Genomic DNA, 25,032 nt, shown 5'->3' with positions numbered 1-25,032 from the left:
GATTTTTTTCTCTTACCATCTTCGGTCCAAATATTATCTGATTTGTTCACTACTTTATTCTAAATGCAATAAGTAGGAATAAATGAACAATTAATAAGAAAAATATATATTTAAAAATCATTAGCTTCAATACAAAAATTCATTATAGCTTTCCATAAGTAAAACCTTTTACCATAAAATGTGCAAAACTACAAATAATACATTTTATGACGAAACTTTCACCTCACTCAACAAAAAATCGAGGTGTAAATCATAGACGCGTCACATTTTAATTTATTTTTCATGACGTCCTTTGATACATTATTTGTATAACTGAGGTTATATCCCCTTTGCATCTGAGGTGATATGGGGTTATTTGTAGTATTGGTCATTCATATATTCATCAACTTCAACTCTATGGGTCGCATGTCTTTTTTTTGTCATTTCACCATGTCAATATCCATTTCGTGTAATTTGAAATAATTATATCACAACCTAAATGATTGAATATATCTATCTTCCTTTGGATATTTTTGTGTATTTCAACATTTTTTACGAGGACAATAAAAAATCCAATTATTGTCAAGAATTGTTTTTTTTGTTGCAAATTCAAGAAATTGAATAACTCAATTCTCAAGAAATTATACACAACCAACAACAATGAATATTCCATCTCAATAAAACAACAACACTAAACAACAATTACAAATACTTGAAAAACAACACAAAATTATACCCTAAGTCTAAAAAACCACAACAACAACAACAACACTGACGATGACAATGACAATGACAACTTCAACAACAACATTGCTGGTATAGTAATGAAGAAAGTTTTCCATACCGGAAACGTGATGAGAGAGTCAAAGAAATGCGTTGGTTTGAGTTTCAATTTTCCTTATTCGAGCTTCCTTCCTCATTTTTTACTTCGTTCGACTTGGAGAAGATGAATAATGGTGTTTCAGTTTGTTGGTGGAGAAGATGGATAAGTGTTTCGTTCGTTAGGCGGAGAAAATGAAGAATGGGGTTTCCTTTCGTTTGTTAGGATGCAAAAAATTTATAGGAGTTGGCAAAAGTGAATGAGTGTTAACATTCTGATGTTGGAATATAATATTGTTTAGAGTTTATATCTCGGTTGATAGCAAACACCGAGGTAAAATAATTGAGGTAAAAGTTTGGTTATATTTTAATTAAATAAAATATTAAGCAGCATTTCATGTTGGTTGGATAAACAACATATGGAAAAATGGTTTATATTATAGTTACAATTTTAATAAAATAAGGGCGTCATTTTGATTCTAAATAAAGCACAAAGTTGCAGGAGTTGGGAATCGAAGCTCAAACTCTGATCTATATTTTTTGTCAGTTTTTAAAAAAACTGAGGGATAAGATTTAATTAAAATAAAATAAAATGACGCATTCTAGGGCATTCAACCTTGATTTTTAATTAGATGAGGTGAAATCTTTGTCATGAAATGTATTATTTGTAGTAGTGAATCACTTACAATTGAGGGATATGCCCTAAATTGAGGGACTCACCTTTATCCGAGGGACCTTCCCTTAGCCACAAAGTTCAACTCAAGGGAATATTAATACACTTTGCCCTTTACAAGTACTCGTGCTTGAGAGATAGTGTAGTGATATATTTTTAAGGGCCCTCCAATAGGGCGAGACATGACCTTCATTGGACGTTCGCTTAATGAGGCATTGCCCAAGGCATGTCCTTTATGTGGCACAAGGATTTCCCTAAGGGAAGATGTGGATATTTCTGTTTATCCAATCCTTAACTTCATGTGCAGAATCATGGCATGACTCCCGAGGAAATAGGCAGTCAACAGTTCCCCTCAGATGCCTCAAGAGTAGTTGTTGAGAAAATTGTAAGTAGGATTTGTTGTGCGTATATATGTTATGTGTTATTTGAATTGCTTTGATAACAATATATCATCATGTTGTGTAGGATATGTTGGTTGCGGAGGCCTATGAAGGTTCCTTTGTTCAAGAACCATAACATGATATACACATAGAAGCAATGAGAACAGATGAGCATGGTGGGCGTGTTCGTGGTGTTAGAGAAGGCGTCGGCCTAAGATTATTCTATGATTTATCCAGAAAAGTACCAAATAGACACAAAAAGAAAAGATTGGCCATTTTGAGAAGATGTTAGAAGAACAAAGGTTTTTTTTTGATGAAACGTTAGATGATGAGCGGAAAAAATGCAAGGAAGACAAGGAAAAGTTAGAAGAGATGTATGTGGTATGTGAGAATAGTGTTTTATCTGAAACGTATGATATATATTGTGTTGATTTTGTTTAATTTGTGTTTTAGTTATTATTATGATGTAGAGAATTAGTGAAACCATTCAATAATATACAAATGAAGATGATGATGATCAATTGCCTGAAAGAATTATTGTACGTGGTTCTAGCACAAAAGGAAATTGTTCACTCACCCCCTTCCAGATATCCATAATGACATATTTTATCCTTCCTTAAATGAAGTCAGGACATTGAACGAAGAACTCGTGGATGTTGTAGACCTAATTCCTCTTCAACTAGAACATTGTCCACTGACATAGGTCTTATATTCTGATCCTAAAGATATTAAGGATTTTCTCTTTGGAAATGAGTGGCTGGACGTAGGGATATTACAAGTTTGATGAATGTAAGTATATATTATTGAATATGTCATTATGGTATCGTTATAATTTTTGTATTTCATCACTTATTTTTTGAATTTTATTTAACCATTTAGGTAAATTCACCGTGTTATTATATAATTAAATAAATCAAATATTTATGGAATCTTGGATCCATTTAGTATTCGATGGACAAAGAATAATCAAAAATATATTGAAGATTACATTTCAGCACAGATAAGTGAGGCGGGAAAAGAATGTTACTTAGCACCATTTATCAATTTTTGACTAATTTTAAAATGACGGTTTATCTATTATATTTAGTTTCCATATTTTAGAAAATACTAATTATATATGCTCATGTTTATTCAGTGATTATTGACAATTGATCATCATATCTCTTAGGACGAATATGGTAATCACATTGTGTTCCTTACATTACCCACTTGAACTTGATATGAAACTTATTATTTCTAAGTAAGTTTATGTTTATGAGAATTTTAGTAATATTGTCTTTTTGACTTTGTAATTAGTTTAGCGCGTAATATGTTTAAATCATTTTTAGAGTTGTGCAGCGACACTATTAGAAAAAAAACTCGCATTTATCGCGCCTAATGTAAATGGATTACTTATGACATTCATTTATCGCGCCTAATGTAAATGGATTACTTATATGCATGTGTGGTTATATATTAATGAAATCCTTAAATTTGTAGACGAGGAGGCAACCAAAGGGATACGAGTGTGGGTATTATGTCATAAAACACATGTTAAATATTGTCTCTGTCGGCATTGTTGATTCTTGGGAACAAGTATATATTATATATGTCATGAAATGTTTACAATAACATACTAATGTTTAAGTTTGCTATTATTTCAAATCATGTGATATTTAATTTTCTACACTTTTTTATATAGACATTATCGACACTACACCATTCTCCACCGGCGTTTTGCTTCAATTCTCTTAAGCCAAAGGGTGATCAAACGTGATTTGGTAATATATGTTTGATATATTTTTGAGATTGGTGTAAATAGTTTTTTTTTGTTTGATGTAAATGATATTTTTGGATTTTGATGTAAATAATATATTTGACTTTTGATTTAAATAATATTTAGGTAAAAAAAATACATGTACAAATGAGGGTATATATGGAATAATATAAAAAAATCACATTGTGTTCCTTACATTACCCACTTGAACTTGATATGAAACTTATTATTTCTAAGTAAGTTTATGTTTATGAGAATTTTAGTAATATTGTCTTTTTGACTTTGTAATTAGTTTAGCGCGTAATATGTTTAAATCATTTTTAGAGTTGTGCAGCGACACTATTAGAAAAAAAACTCGCATTTATCGCGCCTAATGTAAATGGATTACTTATGACATTCATTTATCGCGCCTAATGTAAATGGATTACTTATATGCATGTGTGGTTATATATTAATGAAATCCTTAAATTTGTAGACGAGGAGGCAACCAAAGGGATACGAGTGTGGGTATTATGTCATAAAACACATGTTAAATATTGTCTCTGTCGGCATTGTTGATTCTTGGGAACAAGTATATATTATATATGTCATGAAATGTTTACAATAACATACTAATGTTTAAGTTTGCTATTATTTCAAATCATGTGATATTTAATTTTCTACACTTTTTTATATAGACATTATCGACACTACACCATTCTCCACCGGCGTTTTGCTTCAATTCTCTTAAGCCAAAGGGTGATCAAACGTGATTTGGTAATATATGTTTGATATATTTTTGAGATTGGTGTAAATAGTTTTTTTTTGTTTGATGTAAATGATATTTTTGGATTTTGATGTAAATAATATATTTGACTTTTGATTTAAATAATATTTAGGTAAAAAAAATACATGTACAAATGAGGGTATATATGGAATAATATAAAAAAATCACATTGTGTTCCTTACATTACCCACTTGAACTTGATATGAAACTTATTATTTCTAAGTAAGTTTATGTTTATGAGAATTTTAGTAATATTGTCTTTTTGACTTTGTAATTAGTTTAGCGCGTAATATGTTTAAATCATTTTTAGAGTTGTGCAGCGACACTATTAGAAAAAAAACTCGCATTTATCGCGCCTAATGTAAATGGATTACTTATGACATTCATTTATCGCGCCTAATGTAAATGGATTACTTATATGCATGTGTGGTTATATATTAATGAAATCCTTAAATTTGTAGACGAGGAGGCAACCAAAGGGATACGAGTGTGGGTATTATGTCATAAAACACATGTTAAATATTGTCTCTGTCGGCATTGTTGATTCTTGGGAACAAGTATATATTATATATGTCATGAAATGTTTACAATAACATACTAATGTTTAAGTTTGCTATTATTTCAAATCATGTGATATTTAATTTTCTACACTTTTTTATATAGACATTATCGACACTACACCATTCTCCACCGGCGTTTTGCTTCAATTCTCTTAAGCCAAAGGGTGATCAAACGTGATTTGGTAATATATGTTTGATATATTTTTGAGATTGGTGTAAATAGTTTTTTTTTGTTTGATGTAAATGATATTTTTGGATTTTGATGTAAATAATATATTTGACTTTTGATTTAAATAATATTTAGGTAAAAAAAATACATGTACAAATGAGGGTATATATGGAATAATATAAAAAAATTAAAAAATTATTTCACCATGGTTGATTCAAAGGAACGTGGTGAAATGTAACGCGACAAATATAGTATAACATACAAATGATGGGAATAGAACTCATGATCTATAACTATTTAACAACGATTATTTACAATAATCGCGATGATAGGTATCAGGCTACCTAATATATCACAACGATCACACACCTGTGGTGATAAATAGCGAATTTACAACCACATCACACTTCACCACAGTTGGTCATACGTGATGATTTACCTTGTACAACCGTGACTGTTCTTGAATTTGTTACAAAATAGCTACCACTTTAGCTACAGATAAGTTACGAATTTGTATGGGCTAAAATATGATGTTGATCTTAGTCACGTGGCATGTCACATCAACATCTTTGTCACGCTGACACTACTATGTATAAGTCCAATCATCAAAAAAAATTCACGTAGCGTGTCAAATCAATTTCTGTTAACGAATGTTGACATAAAGAATCAAAAGTGTAGACAAAAAATATTAGAAGAATTTAAAAAAAAAAATATTAGAAGAATTTAAAAAAAAATAAAAATAAAAATTTAAAATAAATTTAAAATATTTAAAAGAATCACTAACACATTTAATTCAAAATAAAATTATAAAGATTAATCACAAAATTTATCCAAAATAAAATTATAAAATGAATCACAAAATTGTGTAAGAATGAAGTCTCATTTCCATGTGTACCTACCCTACCCTACTTAGAAACAAGAAAATTAAAAATTCTTCCTCTCTAAACAAGAAACATAGCATAAACACACAAAATCAAATCTACCAAACAAACATGAAGCCACATATATCCATGTGTACCTACCTACCCTTACCCTACTTAGAAACAACGTCCTATTATTATGTGACGCATCTTCTGTGGAGCTTTCCCAATAGATTTGAACTCCACACCAATTATTTTGTTACCATCATTCTAAACCACTAAACGTGATATTATCAATCTACATGCTAGAGTATAATTTAAAAGAGGCATAGTATTGGCACTAACCACTCCATTATAAAATAATGGAGTCATACAAGTGAATCACTAACGACAGATATTAAAACAACTATTTTTATCATTATTTTGTTGATACACATTATTTTAAAATATTTTCAAATTAATTATTTATATAATCTTTTTATCACTATATTATATTATGTAAGAATTTTGAAGTTCAAACAGATAAATCTTTTTTACAAAATTAAATATTTTTAGATGTTCTATCAATTGGGTCAAATTTTAAATGATTGGATTTATAATTATAATTCAATTCAGTTAATTGTAGTTCATTTCATTTGTTAAACTATATGATTTATTTATTATCGGTAAAGAGTAATTTAATCATTTGACAAAAGTTGGATTCTATAATTCAATTCAATTTTATTAAAAAACAGTTTAAAGAAGCATGTAATGTGATCAAAATTAATGGAAAAGAAATTGAAAATTGTTGAAATTTGATACGAAATCGAAAGTGACATGATCCACGATAACTCCACCAATGGATCTTTTATGATAAAAGTACGTAGTTGAGTGGGGAATTGGATTCTTGATTCCAATTAGAATATAATAATACAATAGACAGAAACTATATGTTAAGTGCATAATCTCCACTTAACAAAGCAACTATTATTTGGTTCCTTATCAGCAACGATCCGTCGCAATAACGTTTCCAAATGTACCTTTTTGTAAAAAGTTGAGGTTCAACATGATTTAAAAAGTTGAGATATTCTCAATAGCTAAGGTATTTATTGGATTTAATTGTAAAGACTAATATTTGATGATAATCGAACAAAATTCGAAACCCTCCTAATCCATTTAAAATTACATTGACGAGAAATTTAATAGAATGTGGACACGAATGTGAGTTTTCTTTATTATTTAAAGTATGGAGTGCGTGGGGTGATGGTAGAGGTGAGATGGTGTCTTGTTGATATCTAAGAATGATAAAATGAGTTTGGTTTGTTCGGTAGGTTTGTTTTACTTGTATTTTATTTTGTTAATTTTTGCGGGCATAAACATTAATATAAGTTTTGTGTGTAATGCTCATGGGTCAATCCCGCCCCAGTATCACTTTTAGTGGAAGACATGTCAAAGTTTTAGACTCTCACTCTTAAGTATGTCTATCCCGCACAACCCTATTTTCTTACTTGTGGGGTAGACATGCTCATTTGACATCCCTATTGATATATATCATTCATCTGTCTTCAAATCGTTTCATTGTAAATTATATATTGTTTCATTAAAGAATTAAAAAAAATCCAATGAAATAAAGTCTTGGTGTTGTGGGATAAACTTTCGAAATGATAGAGAGGAGATAGATCTGTAAGGTTAACACTTTAATAGTCAAGTTAATAATTAAGTAAAAAGTCATATGAAAGTGTAAATGAATTAAATATCTAAAATGTTACGATGCGGTCTTGATATAAAATAGACGATTAAAACCGTCCACATGTGATTCAGCGCTCACACAAGTTTTCGTTCGATTAGATTTCAATGGAGAGAGATGTGATAAAAGGTGTAATCATTTGTCCTTGGTAGACAGAGGTGAGGGTCCACATTTCCCGTGAATGTTTCTCTTCAACACTTGTTACTGAGCCTTCTTCGTAGGACTTGCAGATAACCAATAATTGTTGCCCCAATCACTTGTTCCTACGTCATAAGACGAAGGCATTGTCGGCTTGGTCTTTAGTTCGAACTATGGTGGAAAAAATATAAGAGTTTTGATGAGACATTGGTGTCTTTGGGAGAGGTGCATTAAATGTTTCCCTCATGATTAACAACGTTTCACAGGTACATCACAACATATGCCCCTACGTCTGATGGTAATAGTTCCTTCTAATACTAGGGTATTTGAGTGCTTTTCAACAACATGCAATGAAAATTGATCGTTGGTGTTGTTGTTCGTGCTTCCCAACAATGAGGGTCACATAGTTCATCTCTCTTGGAAGATATATAAAGAGGTATGTGGTTACCATGTTCCCCTTTTCACCATTTGCAAACCATTAAAAGCTTTATTCTCGAGTCTGCAACCTCTTATATTGTCACCAATCTCCTCTCATTGGCCATTAATTAGTGTTTGCGCCACCTCTCTGAGTTTATCTTTTCAAGATAACGACTGAGTGTGAAATTTCTCTTATTTCTACACTTGCTTACTTCATTAGGATTTTTTGGGGAGTCATGGGTTTTTTGTCTTTGTTGTTTTATGCGTTGGTGAATTCTTTTGCTATATATGATTTTGGTGAGGGTGCAACATTTTCCTTTGTGTTGATCATGTGTTCTTCTCATGACCATTTTTTCAATATGCTTCAGAGCTTCTTTTTACATTGATATCTCTCAATTCATAGTCTGTAAGGTGTCAAGAGAGAACTTTTCAGCATGGATGGATTAAGAGACATTGACTAATGTTTCTTCCCCTGTGGGTGATAGGGGCCTATATAATGCTTTTATTGAAGTGGATCCTTCCTAATATCCGGGTGTGCTTCCTCCAAAAGGGACACGAGGATTTTCAACAAGTACGACAAGTGTGTCGTCCTTCTCCAAGAATGTTTATTTTCTTTTATAGGTTTCTTCCTCCTCTTCAATGACTTTGAAGTGGACGTTCTAAACCATCGGGTAATTGCCCCTTCACAACTACACTTGGTGAGTTTGACTTACTTCAAAGTCTTCAAATACTAGTGTGAATACAATAAAGGTGTTCCATATTTGATGTTATTCTTTCATTTCTTTAAGGCCCAATTGAGTTTTGCCGATTCACCTTGCGGTCAAGGTATGATATCCCTTAAGTAGACTACCAAGATGTTTGAGTTTTATTCAGAGATCGTGAAAAAATTCAAGAATTGGTACTACCTAGTTATCCCTCTTACCGAGGTGGATCATGTTAACTTTGTAATATAGAATTTGAGTTGCCTTATCAATGTTTAGATAAGTTCTCCAAGTTCTGGTGCTAGATCCATCTCTTGGAGGATGTTGGGTCTTATGTATCATACCCCAATTTTAATCTTGAATCATTGAATCAATACATACATCATAGAATTCACATTATAGGTATATCATAACAAGCATTTCATCTTGCATAATGCTTAAAATGTCGACCAAAATAAATTTTTAGATCTACAAATAGATCGGTTGAATCAATTTTCAAATGTACGTAAAATTAGCGGACATAATTTTTTGGAATTGAGCTTACAAACGTCAATTTTATTAATCTATCATTCACGTAGTTTAACCTGACGTGCTCGTTTTATTTATTCGACTACTTTTTCAGTCGCATTTTAAACAGATTGAGCCTTTTAATCGGTCATTTTTTATTTCAAAATTTGACCAAAACCTGTATGTTTTCGAGAAGTTTATTTTAAGTTTATCCTTTTGATGCATTCAGTTTAATTTTTCGAGTATTTTTGTGCCCGACTTTTATTCATTTTGAGTCTTTTTATTTTTATCCTTTAGTCAATATGTTCATAAAAAGTAAATAGAATTTACTTTGTAATCCTTCTGATTTTATTTTGATTATTTGAAATTGTTTGAATTTTATTTGATTATTTTGTTTTAAATCATTTTTGAACTCTAAATGTGCACCAAGGGTATTATGGGTATTAAATAGAATTCTTAAAACCCTATCTTCACGCTATATAAATCACCATTGGCCATGAGAAGAAAGGAGAGACCAATCCCAAGACACAAAAACAAGCTGCACCATTTGTCTATCTCTCAATTTCATAAAACCAAATATCCATTAGACAACACAACGACACCCTATACACAAAAGTTGTCCATCCTTATTTTGGACAAGAAAAAACCTAGACTAACACACAAAAACTAAGAGCGACGCCTACTCCAATTTCTCTCTCTCTCTCTCTCTCTCAGTGTGAAATTCAAAGAAAAAGTAAAAAGATAGAAAAAATGTGTAGGAGGATGTACCCCATCTTCTTCATGTAGCCACCCAACACATGTTTTTCCATACAAAAATCTTCCTCAATAACCAAAAACACTCAGTAGAAGCGCAACCCCATTAATGACCAGTCTCTCTTATTTCTCAATAAAAATCACGAATATAAAAAAGAGCAAGAGAGGGAAAGGATTGGGTGCAGTGCTCAAAGGGTGGAAACAAAGAGATTTTCTTTATTCCATTCATCTTGGTGTTGTTCATAAAAGAACCTCTTCTTTCATCAATGTAACAACACAACTACACCAAAACCAACCTACACAAATCGCGAACACTAAACACCTTCAACTCCCACCTATGAACAACTCCTCTATAACTGAACTCCCTCACTCACGACAATAACACAACCTCAATCATCCACATTATTCACTGTCTCTCATATACCACCCCGACCCACTATATTCACCTATAACACATCATAACCGAAATACACACACTTAACACCCACCATTGAAACCACCTCAACTTACTCTCCAAAGCTACAATAAACCAAACTCCGCCATGAAGCTTCCAAACGCAAACACATTGTCCATACGATAACAACACCACATGCCCTTTCTGAATGAGAAACACAATGTGGCTGCCACTGTCTCACCGCCAGATTCGCCGTCTTTTTGCACCCTCAGATCCGTTACATTGGGTACCATACTGGAATAATGGGGCACTCCATCAAGGAATGCAGGAGTTTTAAGCTCAAGTTACAAAGGTTAATAGACATAAAATCACCAGCACTCAAGGAAGAAGGCTCAGGTGCACATATCTTAATTTCTGATCCAGATAATGAGAAAGGAAAGGGACCTCTGAAACCCCTTAAGGTCTTCTATCACAAGGAAAACGTCAAGTATGTGGCTAACGAGGTATTGTTGTTTTCTTACGAGAGCATCGAGATACCATATTAGAATTCCAATGTCATAACCCGCACCAACATAAGCAAAGAAGAGGTATGAGATAGATCAGAAAAGGCCGCATCCGATGATGGTGACAAAGGAAAAGAATTTGAAGATCGTCATGTCAATTGCGATAAGCTTGCTGGCCCCAACCTTCAAGTGGATAAAAATGAGCAGCTAGTAATGCCCATAGTGCCATGCCAACAACCACTACCTCTTGGTATTCAGTGCCAACAACCATGGTTTGCTCCTCATCCAAATCAATGATCCACATGCCAAAGATATCGAAATCAACATCAGAATCAACCTAGGCCTCAAAATAGCTTGGAAAGAAGAAGGCTCCCCTTGATCCAATTCCCATGACATACACTGAGCTCTATCATTCCTTACCGCAAAAGGGACATGTGGTTCCAAGGCCTCTGAGACCTTCACCTGATCCTTTACCTCCATGGTACAATCCAAATGCTCATTGTCCTTTCCATAAGGATGCTCCCAGACATAATTTAGATGGATGTTATGCTTTTAAGCATAGAGTGCAGGAGTTGGTCGACAACAAGATCTTGAGCTTCAAAGATAGGGGCCTGAATGTTGGAAACACCCCTCTTCTAGGACATGAAGAGTGATGCATGAATCAAGCTTAAGAAGCAAATTCCCTAAAGCTAGCATTCATTTGGTTATTTCAGCATTTCCTTTTGTAACTTCTTTGCATGTTGATTGTTTATTTGATTTTAAAGCATTGTTGTTTTCTTTGAATTGATAAGATTAATGAAATGTTTATGCATCTTTTGAATTAATCCATTCGTATTCACTCATTTTTCAGCATCTTTTGAAATTTTATTTAAATTTTTATGCATCTTTTAAATTAATCCATTCATATTCAACATTTCCTTTTTCATTAATGAAATGCTTATGTATTTATTCACTCACACTAGAGCGTATTAAAGGTTCTCTTAAATTAGGAGTATCGTGTCTGCTAAAGCTTTTGAGTTTTGTCACTGTACCAAATTGTATACACTACTTAGTAGGTTAGTTGCTCCTTGCATGCCTAGGTTGGATTGCAGTTGTTAAGTGTTTAAGAACATTTCGTGTCCAAGCATTATCAGATGTGAATGAGGTTGTTGTGAAAGTTTCTTTGGAAAAGTTGTTGCACAAATTGGAAGAACGAAAAAAGCCTTGAGAACATTCCGCGATCAATTCTTGGAGGAGCAAGATCTTTTTACGCGGTAGCAGATGGAAAATTCACTAGAACTAGATTATTCTCTACCGGAGGGAGAGGCGAAGCTTTGTATCTTCATCCGCCGCAACAACGACGTGAGATATCGAGTAACCTTCAATGTCACCATGGATTCAAGAGTTCATTATCTGACCTGTTTGAGAAAGATCAATGTTTCACGAGAGGATTGACGATGATCCGTCCTCAGTGAATAAACAATGTTCTTTATAGAGAAGTGGCGGGAATCAAGAGTCGATTTCCATTAAAGACATCAATGTTTAATTAAAGAACTAGAAATGTGTGGTGAAGTAATGAACTAAAGTTTTTGCATAATTGAATAAGCTTTTGGTACAACAAAGAAGAGGTAGATCTGCAAACTTAAAAGTATTATGAGAGTGAGAATGAATTGGATACCTGAAATGACACGATGTGTTCTTTATATAGAATGAGCGGTTAAAACTATTTGTGTGTGGTTAATGCGGATTGTCCTTCAATTATTTAATAATAATTATTTTAATTTATTATATAATTATTATTTATTATATTAATTATAATAAAAACAATATTTTGATTTTATTATTTTATGTATAGGACAGGACATATGCAAGAAAGAGATGAAGATCAAAGAGAGATGTTCTCATTTCTCTCTAGAAATTTCCCCCAACTCTTTAGAGTTTGGTGACCGTCTCCCATCTTTATAGTGGTACCCTCTCCCACCTTTATAGTGGTCACCTTCTCCTCTATTGAGAGGACTACCCACTCCTTTTAACCACATCAACACACTCTTACAAAAACAAAATCACTCATTGGTTACTCCCTTTCTCCACTACGAACCACCGTCAACCTTCTCTTTATGTTGATGCGTCCGCCACTGAAGCCACCACCATTAAGAAATGAGGAGTTTGTAATGGAAGGTTTTCACATATCAAGCTTAACAATAGTGAATGCATCTCTCTCACGTGTAGCTGCTTTTCCACCTCCGATACCGGCAACCATTTATCCATCTTCAAAATCGTCATGAATAATGTACACCTTGCAGTTATTTCCTATGTCAGATTTGTTTACTTTTGTTTATGTTTATGTGTTTTTTATTTTGTGTTTTTGTCTTTCGGAGTCTAAGTTTGCACTCATCGTGTTTGATAAAATGCCTTAAAAGGTATTTTGTGTGTTAGAGTAGCGTCTGCATTGTCTCTATTCATCAGTTAATCTTTAAACATTCGATAAAAATTGGCAATATTGAGACCAAAGATAGTCAGAATGCGCAAACATAAGTCAAAGAAATCATCCACAATTGAATTTGTAAAAAGACCATAAATTATCTTTTCTATCTTGCCATTGATCGTGTTCGTAAGAGAATGGATGACTGGATGATAATTTGTTATTTCTGCTTCTAATTTGTTCATGTCATGTTAGCTTCCGAACACTTTATGTATAACGTTTTTTTATGACTACGTAGGTTTTTGTTTATAATTAACACAAAACTATTGTTGGAATAATGCCCTATTTTAAGTGTCTCATGAGATTTATATATTGTGTAATCTCTTAATCTAATAAATACATTACTTAAAAAAATGAAAATGAAAATGAAAATTCTAACTCTAATAAAAACAAATGTAAAACAGAAGAAAAAAAATCAGCATCTATCACAAATTGAGGTGGTAGAAGCAAAACTCGCCTCATTGTCATAGCTACATCTATGTTCTTTTTCTAACATATTTTTATTATATGTAAGGTTAATCATCATCACTTAATTAAATATTATTAAATGATTTAAACATCTTCCACTTTATCACATCATATCAGTCTACTTAGAATCAACTTAATTTAATGCTAAATTATTGATCCTTAGGTGGACATCTTGTCAACAGGTTTGAGATGCCCCACTAAGGGGCATTACAGTTAGCTAGTCTAATACCATAATTTATGCTCACATGGAACCATGCTTTATGTTGCTTCACAAATAGACATTAATGTGTCAAACCATTAATAATTTTTTCCATTACTAAGATTCTTATGTTGTCACAATTATACGAATCTTATTTCCACTTACATAATTTATTAATTATTCATGTGGTATAGTACCATTTAATTTCCTATATAAAGGGTCATTTCTTTACCTTTCAAACTCATTAAACTTTAAGAAAAAAAAAGTGTCAATTTTTTTTCTCATTGTAATAAGAATGTCTTCTTCACTTGAATTAGGAAATGATCAATTCTCGGAGGCTAATAATGTAATTCTCATGTCCTTGATGGAAGAAACACATGAATTTGAAGATGAATACTTTGGTGATGATAAACTTGTAAGTATGATTCAATCACTTGAAGCAGAGATTAGTGACACTCAAAATTATGACATGGGAGGATATATGGATGGTCAAGATTGTTCCACGTCATCATTCATTGGTTCTGATCATTGGATTGATATGGAATTGATCTCTTCCTCACCGTTTGATGAGGTGAATGTGAATGCATGGATCCCTCGTGAAAATGAGATGGAGCATGTGGAAATGGAATATGAAGATCAAAATTTCATTGATGATTTTCAAATGTGCTGTGGAGTTTTCATGGAACAACAACATAGAGAAACTTATAATTTGTCCCAAGTATCAAATGATGCAGTATTCTAAAATTAAGTAATTGTAACATTATTTATATAAAGAAAAATAAACAATCACTGAAATTGTCACAAATTTGTGAAGGCGAGGGTCCTAGAATACATGTAACAAACATGTTCATTTCAATTAATCACATTATACGTTAATGGTATTATTTAATGGCTTTGACATTCTTTTATTTTTTTCTTTAACTTAAATAGTTTTTTTGGTATCAGTATGTTAGTGTGTTTTTTATTTTGATTCCGATAGTTTTTTTATTGGCCTAGTCCCTATATCTCATTTTTGTGTTGTTTATAGTCCATAAAATTAAAATACGCAGGAAAATCCGTAGGAAATTTGATAATTTTCCTATGAATTTTGACTTTAGGGACTAAAACCAACCTAAAACTAGATAAAAACCCGCGCGATACGCGATCGTGAATTAATTTTTATTTGATTAATATTGAATTTAAATTATATATATATTTTTTGAAAAATATGGTTGCACAGTTATATTATAACATCTTATTATGAATTATAATATAGACAAAAATACGAATTAATCAAGAATAAAAATGAACATTTTATTTGAAAGAAAAAATATATGTTTGTAATTTGACTTTTATATCTAGAATTTAGTTTTTGTAAATTTTAATAATTCTAAAAGGTATTACTTGTGATCAGTTTTTATATTTTGATTCACATTTCTCTCTGACACTCATATGTGAGAAATCAATAATGTTATTCCAAAATAATATAACAACCCATTTTCAATACTCGTGAAAGATATGGTTAAAGAGTTATATTATAATATCTTATTATGAATTATAATATAGACAACAATATGAATTAATAAACAATAAAAATGAACATTTTACTTGAAAGAAAAATATATGTTTGTAAGTTGACAATTATATCTAAAACTTAGTTTTTGCAAATTAATAACTCTAAAAAATAATACTTGTGATCATTTTTTATACTTTGATTCTCATGTCTCTTTAACACTCATATGTGAGAAATCAATAAATTTATTGTTTATCTATACTTTATTTGTTCGTTGTAATATGAATAATATAATGATGATGTTTATCAATAAGATTGAAAAGTGTTGCATGCTCTATCATATTTTAATATGAATAAATAGTGACAAACCTTTGAAATTTGTGTAATAACTAATTTGATATTAAAGATAATAAAAAATATTTAATAGTTTTAGGATTCACACATCTCTTTTATTTTTAAAATTTGAGCAAATATAGTTAGTTAAAGTAATTGTTGGATTTTTAGATTATTTTATTCAAAATGGGTGTGAAATTATATAGAAAAAATATATTAAATTATTTTTCTCTCTATTTTTTTTATAATTAAAAATCATTTCAAGAAAAATAATAATGTTATATAAGATTTGAGCAAATAATATATATCAAAATTAAAAAATTGTTGTTGAGTTAATATGTTTTTGTTTTTGCCAAGGTTCGAATTCATGACTACAAAAAAAAATGTACTTTGACCTTTTGAAAAATAAAGGTGAATTTCTAGAGGTGCCACATAAGAATAATGATAATGTGTCAAATATTAAGTATGTGGCATATCATTTGTCGTGATATAGTTTGTCGCTTTGGATTTAATATATTATATAGAAGTGAGATATAGGGACTCAGACCAAAAAAACTAAATTACAAGAACCAAAACCAAAAACTCGCTAACTTACACAGACTAATAAACTATTTAAACCTTTTACTTTTAATTAGTATTTCTTTCGCTCTTGCTCCTTTGAGTCTTTTATGTAAGCAGGACAAAAAATATCTATGAACTATGTGCATTCATGTCATGAGTAAAAAGCATACTCTCTAATTTCATCACAAAAGATACATTACAATATAATCCTCAAGAAACTGAGACTCCTAAGTTATATATATATATATATATATATATATATATATATATATATATATATATATATATATATATATATATATATATATATATATATATATATATATATATATATATATATATATATATATATATATATGCACAATTTCAAAATCAAATCACTATTAATAATCTCATAAATAAAAAATTCATCACATCTGTCATACGGTGAACTGACTTGGGGTATTTTGCTTTTTATCGCAATGTCGCGGATAGCAAGAGTCGCCACCGACTTTTCTTTTATCCAATAAGGAAAGGTGGAAAAGAACAGGAAAGACCTCAATAGATTTTGGGTTCGGGAGATACATTATACAAAGGGAAGGTATTAGCACCCTTTGTATCCATGGTTATCCATGGGCTCTTAATTGTTGGATCACTTATATTTTTGTCTGAAAAGTGTTGGTGAATTGTTTAAAAATGTTTCGAAAAGAGAGTTTAACTTTGTAATGATCCTCGTATGAATGTATACAAAGTATTTATCTCGTTTGATTTTGAAAAACAGTTTAGAAAAATATAACTTGGTAATGATTCTAGTATGAATGTATACCAAGTGGTGATTTTCTAGGACTTGCAAAGTGTGAGGGGTGGAAAATGTTTTAGGTTATGATCCAGTAATTGAGAGTTATACCTTCCTAAGGTCGTTATGGGCATTTCCTATCCTTATGAGGGTAAAACTGTCCTTACTATTGAGAAGTAAGTAGTTTTATCCTTTGGATGTAAAATGGTCATTGTAGGGTCGTCGATAGGTCATTGAAGGCAACAGTTGTAAGGATACCTTAGCATTCGAAGGGACGATCATCATTTAACCGTAGGCTACACCGAGGGGTCATCGAGGGACAAAATTCGTATTTCCGAAGGCAACATCCGAGGGACCATGATTTATTTTATGATGATTTAACCGAAGGGTCTTTGCTAAGTGTATCCCTACATTCACGGGACACGACCGTTATACCGTAGGGTAACAAAAGAGAGGTCCAAGATCGCATATTAAAAGGCAAAGTTTTACAATTAATTAGATAGCCGTAGTCGATTAAGTAATTAGGTCCATATTAAAATCAGTACATTAAGATCAATTAAGCCATTAGGGTGGATCTTCACCAGGAAATTAATACATTAAAATCAATTGAGTAATTCAGGGTGAATCTCCATAAGGGTATCCCACACATAAAGTGGAATACATAGCCGGCCATTTCCTCGGGAATATGTAAACCTTTACACAATTCAGCACACGGGTTAGAGCATCAAAGTAAAGTATAATTGAAAATTGCACTACAACACAACAGTCATAATCTCAGGCCAAATGATGCAGAATTATAATAAGTCTTGGTTAGATAGGCATAAGGCAGAATAGAAAAGAAACAAAGCAGCCACTGTCCCGTTCGCCTCTGCTTCGCCTAACGAAGGCTCGGCGAAGGCTCGCTACAGGCTCGCTTAGCGATGTGCTAGCGAGCGGCCACGAGTTTGGATTTTGACGACAGCATGACCTCCGAAAACCTGAACTTTTATGGCATTTGATTATAGGAATAGCATGGACAAACATTCATGATATTCAAGCATAATTAAATTCGCATGTGAAATCAAATTACATATTCGAAACTTCAATCATGATGCTTTATGTATATAGAGATTACCGATTAAAAGCATAAAACAATAGTGATGCGCAAACCTGTTTGCAACTAAGCTGCTATGTTGGAGAGACTGATCACTGTTGGTATCGGATGGAGTTGGGCGGCGGTAGTTTCGGAGCGGAGGAGCGGCCTTCAGGGTTTCTTTGTTCGGAACTCTCTAAGGTAGCCTCCAGGGTTTCTGTGCCAGGGTTTCCGTCTGTCCTTGTCTGTGTTTTTTTCGTGACTGAAGCTTGGCTATTTATAATGCTCTTGTTGTGACCTAATGGGCTCAGAATGAAGCCCAGAAATTCTGATATTCGCAAGCTTTGCTAGGCGAAGGAGTTGCTCGCCTAGCGAGCAAGCTAGTTTGGGCCTTTTCTGGATCTGGTGCTTCGCTGGGGCGAGTGTCATAACGAGGGGTTCGCTAGGCGAAGGAATTGCTCGCCTAGCGAGCAGGCCAGTTTGGGCCATTTTCTGGATTGGGCCTGTTGTGAGCTGGGCTTTTGTTCCTTTAAGGTCAGTGTCTTGCAGAACAAGTTGGAGTGCTTCGAGAAATGTTTTGCAAGATTAATGGGCAAATTTTGGGGTATGACAGCTGCCCCTGTTCAATATTCTTGAACCGAGAAAGTTAGGATGGCATGTATGCCATTCGTGGTTTGGAGGTGGAAGATTATTGAACACTAGAATGCCCAAAAAATTTGCACTTGTCAATCAGGAGCTAGTCTTGATGGAGATGGGCTTAAAGATGCCATCCAGGGAATTTGATGATGAGAGCTTCAGAGTGCGTCGTACATTAGACGATATCTGAAGACATGGATGTCGTACCGGGTCATACGCTAGCCCGTATAGTGAGTTATCCATTATGCTGTCGACTTCGGTGGGGAGTCAGAGTGTGTTATACGCTGCTGGGGATAAGGGATCAGAATGGATCATACGCTAGACCGCATCTGAATACCAGAGTGAGTTGTTCATTGGGCGGATGACTTTGCTGAGGATGAAAAAAAAATCAGAATGGATCGTACGCTAGATCGTCTCTGAGTTGCAGAACGAAACCTCCATTAAGCGGGTGATTTCACTGGGAAGATCAGACCGGATCGTATGCGAGATCGTATCTGAGTTGAAGATCCAAATGGGTCTTATGCTAGACCGTATTGGAGTTGCAGGATGAGTCGTCCGTTAGGCTGTGTCTGATGATGAAAGGGGGTAGTCGTACGCTAGACTACACTTCAGAAATGTACCGTACACTAGGTAGCATCTGAGGAGATGAAGGTCTAACTGGGTCGTACATTAAACCGTATCTGAGCAGAATGAGCCGTCCATTAGGCTGAATCTGACGATGAAAGGGGTAGTCGTATGCTAGACTACACTTCAGAAATGTACCGTACACTAGGTAGCATCTGAGGAGATGAAGGTCTAACTGGGTCGTACATTAAACCGTATCTGAGCAGAATGAGCCGTCCATTAGGCTGAATCTGACGATGAAAGGGGTAGTCGTATGCTAGACTACACTTCAGAAATGTACCGTACACTAGGTAGCATCTGAGTGGATGAAGGTCTAACTGGGTCGTACATTAAACCGTATTTGAGTTGTTGAAGGTCAGAATGGATCGTACGCTAGATCGTATCTGAGTTGAAGGAGTCATATGTTGGGCTGAATCAGAATGAACCGTACGTTAGGCTGAATCTGATAGTATTTGTGTATGCTGTATTTGCGATAAATGTCTGGGATGAGCTTATAGATGCCATCGTTAGGAGGATGTCAGAATGAATGTTGACACGGAGTATATCTGAAAGATGTAGTTGAATCCTGAACGTAATTGATGAGGATGTCCGTCTGAATGGACCTTTGTTTTGACTGTATCAGGGGAATAATTATCCTAAAAAATAAAGTTAGCTTCATGCCATGTCATGATGCATGAGATGTTTTATGCTTTTGAAAATAACTGCGAACGATGTATGCATGCGTATGCTGTGAAATGATGTAATGAATGAATTATGCATCTGGAAAATTCTTCCCGAGGACTCCACTGGGGAAATAAACCTCAGTCTTCTGGTTGGAGATACTGGTATCGGTGATCCTTTCTTAGCTGGGGATACTTGATTCTGTCTGAGGGTAGAAATATTTAACAGAAGCCTGGCTGGGGGTGGAAGAGATGACCAATTTGTCTAGTAATGCCAATTGCTTTTGGGGAATAACTGGCTTTGCTGGGGAATAGAATTAGCAACGGATTCATTGGAAAGCATGGTTAGACCTTCTCCACGATCCTGAAGTCTCGTAGTGATTGCTATTTCTATTTTATGCATGCATTTTGGTACACATCGATCATATTCAAATGCACATATCAATTCAAAATAAATCAATGGACGTTTATGCAAACAAAACAGAAAAAGCATCTTTTTGGAAATAAAATTATATTGATTTGAAAGAGGGCCTATAAACAGACAATTTGTATACACGGAGACAAAAATCCTAGTAAGAGGAAATTGTCGAGGACATAAAGAAAAGCTATGAAGGAAAAGCCCTGTTGATTTTAATTCTACTACTGTCATTATGTCTTCAAGCGTCTCATCTCCTGCTGTCGGATAGAATTGATTGGCTTGTTCAGTCCCTTGAACTTGGATAAAGCTGTCTGAGAACGGGACATAGTCATACGCTTTTAATCCCTAATTTTTGCCTGGACCGCCTTTTCAGGTTTTCAATCCACCAGGATACCCCTTTTTGCCCAAGCCACCTTTTCAGGTTTTCGACTTGCCGGGTGCACATTTTTTTATGTTTATCCCTAATTTTTGCCCGAACCTTTTTGGTTTGCCGGGATGCCCTTACTTTTGCCTAGGTACGTCGACCTAGCAGGTCTCTTTTATGCGTAGTATTTTTTGACTATGTCTGCGTTCACGGGATGCGGGAAGTCTTCGCCGTCCATTGTAGCTAGTATCATGGCTCCACCAGAGAATACCTTCTTAACTACAAACGGCCCTTCGTACGTGGGAATCCATTTGCCTCTGGGATCACCCTGTGGTAGAATGATACGCTTTATTACCAAATCGCCAATTCGATATACCTGTCTCTTGACTCTTTTGTTAAATGCCTGGGTCATGCGCTTCTGATATATCTGTCCATGACACACAGCCGCAAGTCTCTTCTCATCGATCAAGTTTATCTGGTCGAGTCGAGTCTGAATCCATTCATCTTCATCTAAGCCCGCCTCTTTTATGATTCTTAGAGAGGGAATCTGGACTTCCACTGGTAAAACGACTTCCATTCCGTAGACTAAAGAGAAAGGAGTTGCTCCTGTCGAAGTGCGTACTGAAGTGCGATAACCGTGAAGAGCAAACGGTAACATCTCATGCCAGTCTTTGTACGTCACCGTCATCTTTTGTATGATCTTCTTGATATTCTTATTAGCAGCCTCCACGGCACCGTTCATCTTTGGCCGGTACGGAGAAGAGTTATGGTGTTTTATTTTGAACTGCGTGCAGAGTTCAGTAATCATCTTGTTATTCAAATTAGTACCATTGTCAGTAATAATTCTTTCAGGGATGCCATATCGACAAATGAGATTATTCTTGATGAATCGTGCCACCACATTCTTGGTGACAGAAGCGAATGAGGCGGCCTCTACCCACTTTGTAAAGTAATAAATAGCAACAAGGATGAAACGATGCCCGTTAGAAGCAGTAGGTTTAATCTCTCCAATCATATCAATGCCCCACATTGCAAAGGGCCAAGGTGCTGTCAACACGTTCAATGGAGCAGGAGGCACATGTACTTTATCCGCATATATCTGGCACTTGTGACAGGTTCTGGAGTGATGATGGCAATCAACTTCCATGGTAGACCAATAATACCCTGATCTCAGAATCTTCTTGGCCATCGCATGCCCACTAGAATGAGTCCCAAAAATACCATCATGCATGTCTTCCATAATCTTTTCTGCTTCCTTTTTATCCACACAGCGAAGCAAAGTCGAATCATGATTACGTTTGTATAATAATCCATTACTCAAAAAGAATTTAGCGGAGAACTTCCTCAGAAATTTTCTGTCATTGATAGATGCCTCTTCGGGGTATTCCTGAGTTTCCAAATATCTTTTTACTTCTTGGAACCAAGGTTTCTCCTCTACTCCATCAGCGTTAAGTTCATAACAATACGCTGGTTCATCTAACCGTTCAATGGTGATCATGAGAGCTTCGCTGCCCCATCTGACTCTGAACATAGATGACATGGTAGCCAATGCGTCTGCCAACTGATTCTCTTCTCGTGGAATGTGTTCGAATGTAATCTCTTCGAAGTATGGGATTAATTTTAACACCCGCTCTCGATAAGGGATGAGATTCGGATGTTTAGTGTCCCATTCTCCTTTGATCTGACTGACTACTAGGGCCGAGTCTCCATACACCCTCAAAAACTTGATTCTCAGGTCTATAGCAGCCTTAAGTCCCAAAATACATGCTTCATACTCAGCCATATTGTTGGTGCAATCAAAGCATAGTCTGGCAGTGAAGGGCGTATGGCAACCCCGGGGAGATATAATTACAACACCAACACCGTTGCCCAATGCATTAGAAGATCCATTGAAAACCATAGTCCATCGGGATCCAAGTTCGGGTCTTTCATCTGGTCCATGTTCTTCCTGATCAGTAACAAGCATGACATCTTCATCCGGGAACTCAAAATTCATAGATTGGTAATCATTCACCGCTTGATGAGCCAAATGATCGGCTAGCACGCTTCCTTTGATTGCTTTCTGGGTAGTATACTGGATATCATACTCTGTTAAAATCATCTGCCATCTCGCTATCCTTCCGGAGAGGGCAGGTTTCTCGAATATGTATTTGATGGGATCCATCTTAGAAATCAACAAAGTGGTATGATTCAACATATACTGTCTTAGTCGGCGAGCAGCCCAGGCCAAAGCACAGCAAGTTTTCTCGAGCAATGAGTATCTTGTTTCACAGTCGGTAAACTTTTTGCTAAGGTAGTATATAGCGTGCTCTTTTCGACCAGACCCGTCATGTTGCCCCAACACGCACCCCATTGAACTTTCTAACACAGTCAAATACATGATTAGAGGTCTTCCGTCAACTGGTGGTATCAGAATGGGAGGTTCCTGGAGATACTTCTTGATTTTATCAAAAGCTTCTTGGCATTCATCATTCCATATCATCTCTTGATTTTTCCTTAGTAGTTTGAAGATGGGTTTGCAGGTAGCAGTTAAATGGGAGATAAACCGGGCAATGTAATTCAAACGTCCCAAGAAACCTCTGACTTCCTTATCTGTACGGGGCACTGGCATTTCTTGGATAGCTCTCACCTTAGCCGGGTCAACCTCAATTCCTTTACCACTGACAATAAATCCCAAGAGTTTACCGGATCTTACTCCAAAGGTGCATTTGTTCGGGTTCAATCTCAGCTTGTATTTCTTCAACCTCTCAAACAATTTGTACAAATGATCGAGATGTTCTTCTTCAGTATTAGATCGGGCTATCATGTCATCCACATATACTTCTATTTCATGATGAATCATGTCATGGAACAAAACTACCATAGCGCGCTGGTACATTGCCTCGACGTTCTTTAAGCCGAATGGCATTACTTTGTAGCAGAAAGTGCCCCATTGCGTCACAAACGTAGTTTTCTCCATGTCCTCAGGTGCCATCTTAATCTGGTTGTAACCCGAGAATCCATCCATGAAGGAGAATACTTTGTGTTGAGCGGTATTGTCTACCAGAACATCAATGTGCGGGAGTGGAAAGTCATCTTTGGGACTCGCTTTATTCAGATCTCTGTAATCGACGCACATTCGTACCTTACCATCCTTCTTCGGTACCGGTACCACATTAGCAACCCATTGAGGATAAGAAGTAACAGCCAGAAAACCTGCATCAAATTGTTTCATAACCTCGGCTTTGATTTTCTCAGACATTTCAGGGCGCATGCGACGAACCTTTTGCTTAACAGGACGACACTCTTCCTTCGTTGGCAAACGATGCATTACTATATCAGTGTCCAATCCTGGCATGTCTTCATAAGACCAAGCAAAAATCTCTATATAGTCATGTAACATCTGAATCAATCTTTCTTTGATACTGTTTTCCAAGCCTGCTCCTATTTTGACTTCTTTCTTGTCCACTTCAGTACCCAGGTTTACAATTTCGATTGACTCTTCATGCGGCTGTATAGTCTTCTCTTCTTGCAGTACCAGTCTGGAAAGTTCTCCAGGTACTTCACAATCTTCCTCACTTCCATCCTCAGCTTGGTAGATCGGATTTTCAAAGGCATAATGAACAGTAGTAGAACTATTATCAACAGGATCCAGAGTGGGTGTGGATCTGCAAATCGTTACGTGAGTGTGTGTAAGAAAACATAGCTTGTTTGGAAGATGACAGAAAAGACAAAGAGCGCAATATTTGAATGCAAAAAGTCCATTGATTTATTGAATATGAATATGCTTATGAAAATGACAAAACCCTTAACAAATTAGCTATTGTGCCCCGGGCATAGACACAACGCTTGGAGAAGTTCAATTGTAAAAAAAACAAAAATTTGCAACA

General features: G+C 34.7%; 1 protein-coding gene across 1 annotated transcript; it reads left to right on the top strand.

Annotated features, from left to right (window-relative positions):
- The first annotated feature begins 14,492 nt into the window (after positions 1-14,492).
- On the top strand, positions 14,493-15,111 carry LOC127115339 (uncharacterized). The gene has a single exon (XM_051046915.1). It carries the CDS (start codon positions 14,525-14,527, stop codon positions 14,969-14,971), a length of 447 nt encoding a protein of 148 aa, XP_050902872.1. The 5' UTR covers positions 14,493-14,524; the 3' UTR covers positions 14,972-15,111.
- Positions 15,112-25,032: the final 9,921 nt, after the last annotated feature.

Source organism: Lathyrus oleraceus, chromosome 1 (genome assembly GCF_024323335.1).
Source record: "Lathyrus oleraceus cultivar Zhongwan6 chromosome 1, CAAS_Psat_ZW6_1.0, whole genome shotgun sequence".
In the NCBI taxonomy this organism is placed as follows: domain Eukaryota; kingdom Viridiplantae; phylum Streptophyta; class Magnoliopsida; order Fabales; family Fabaceae; genus Lathyrus; species Lathyrus oleraceus.
This window is presented reverse-complemented; position numbering and strand designations above follow the sequence as displayed.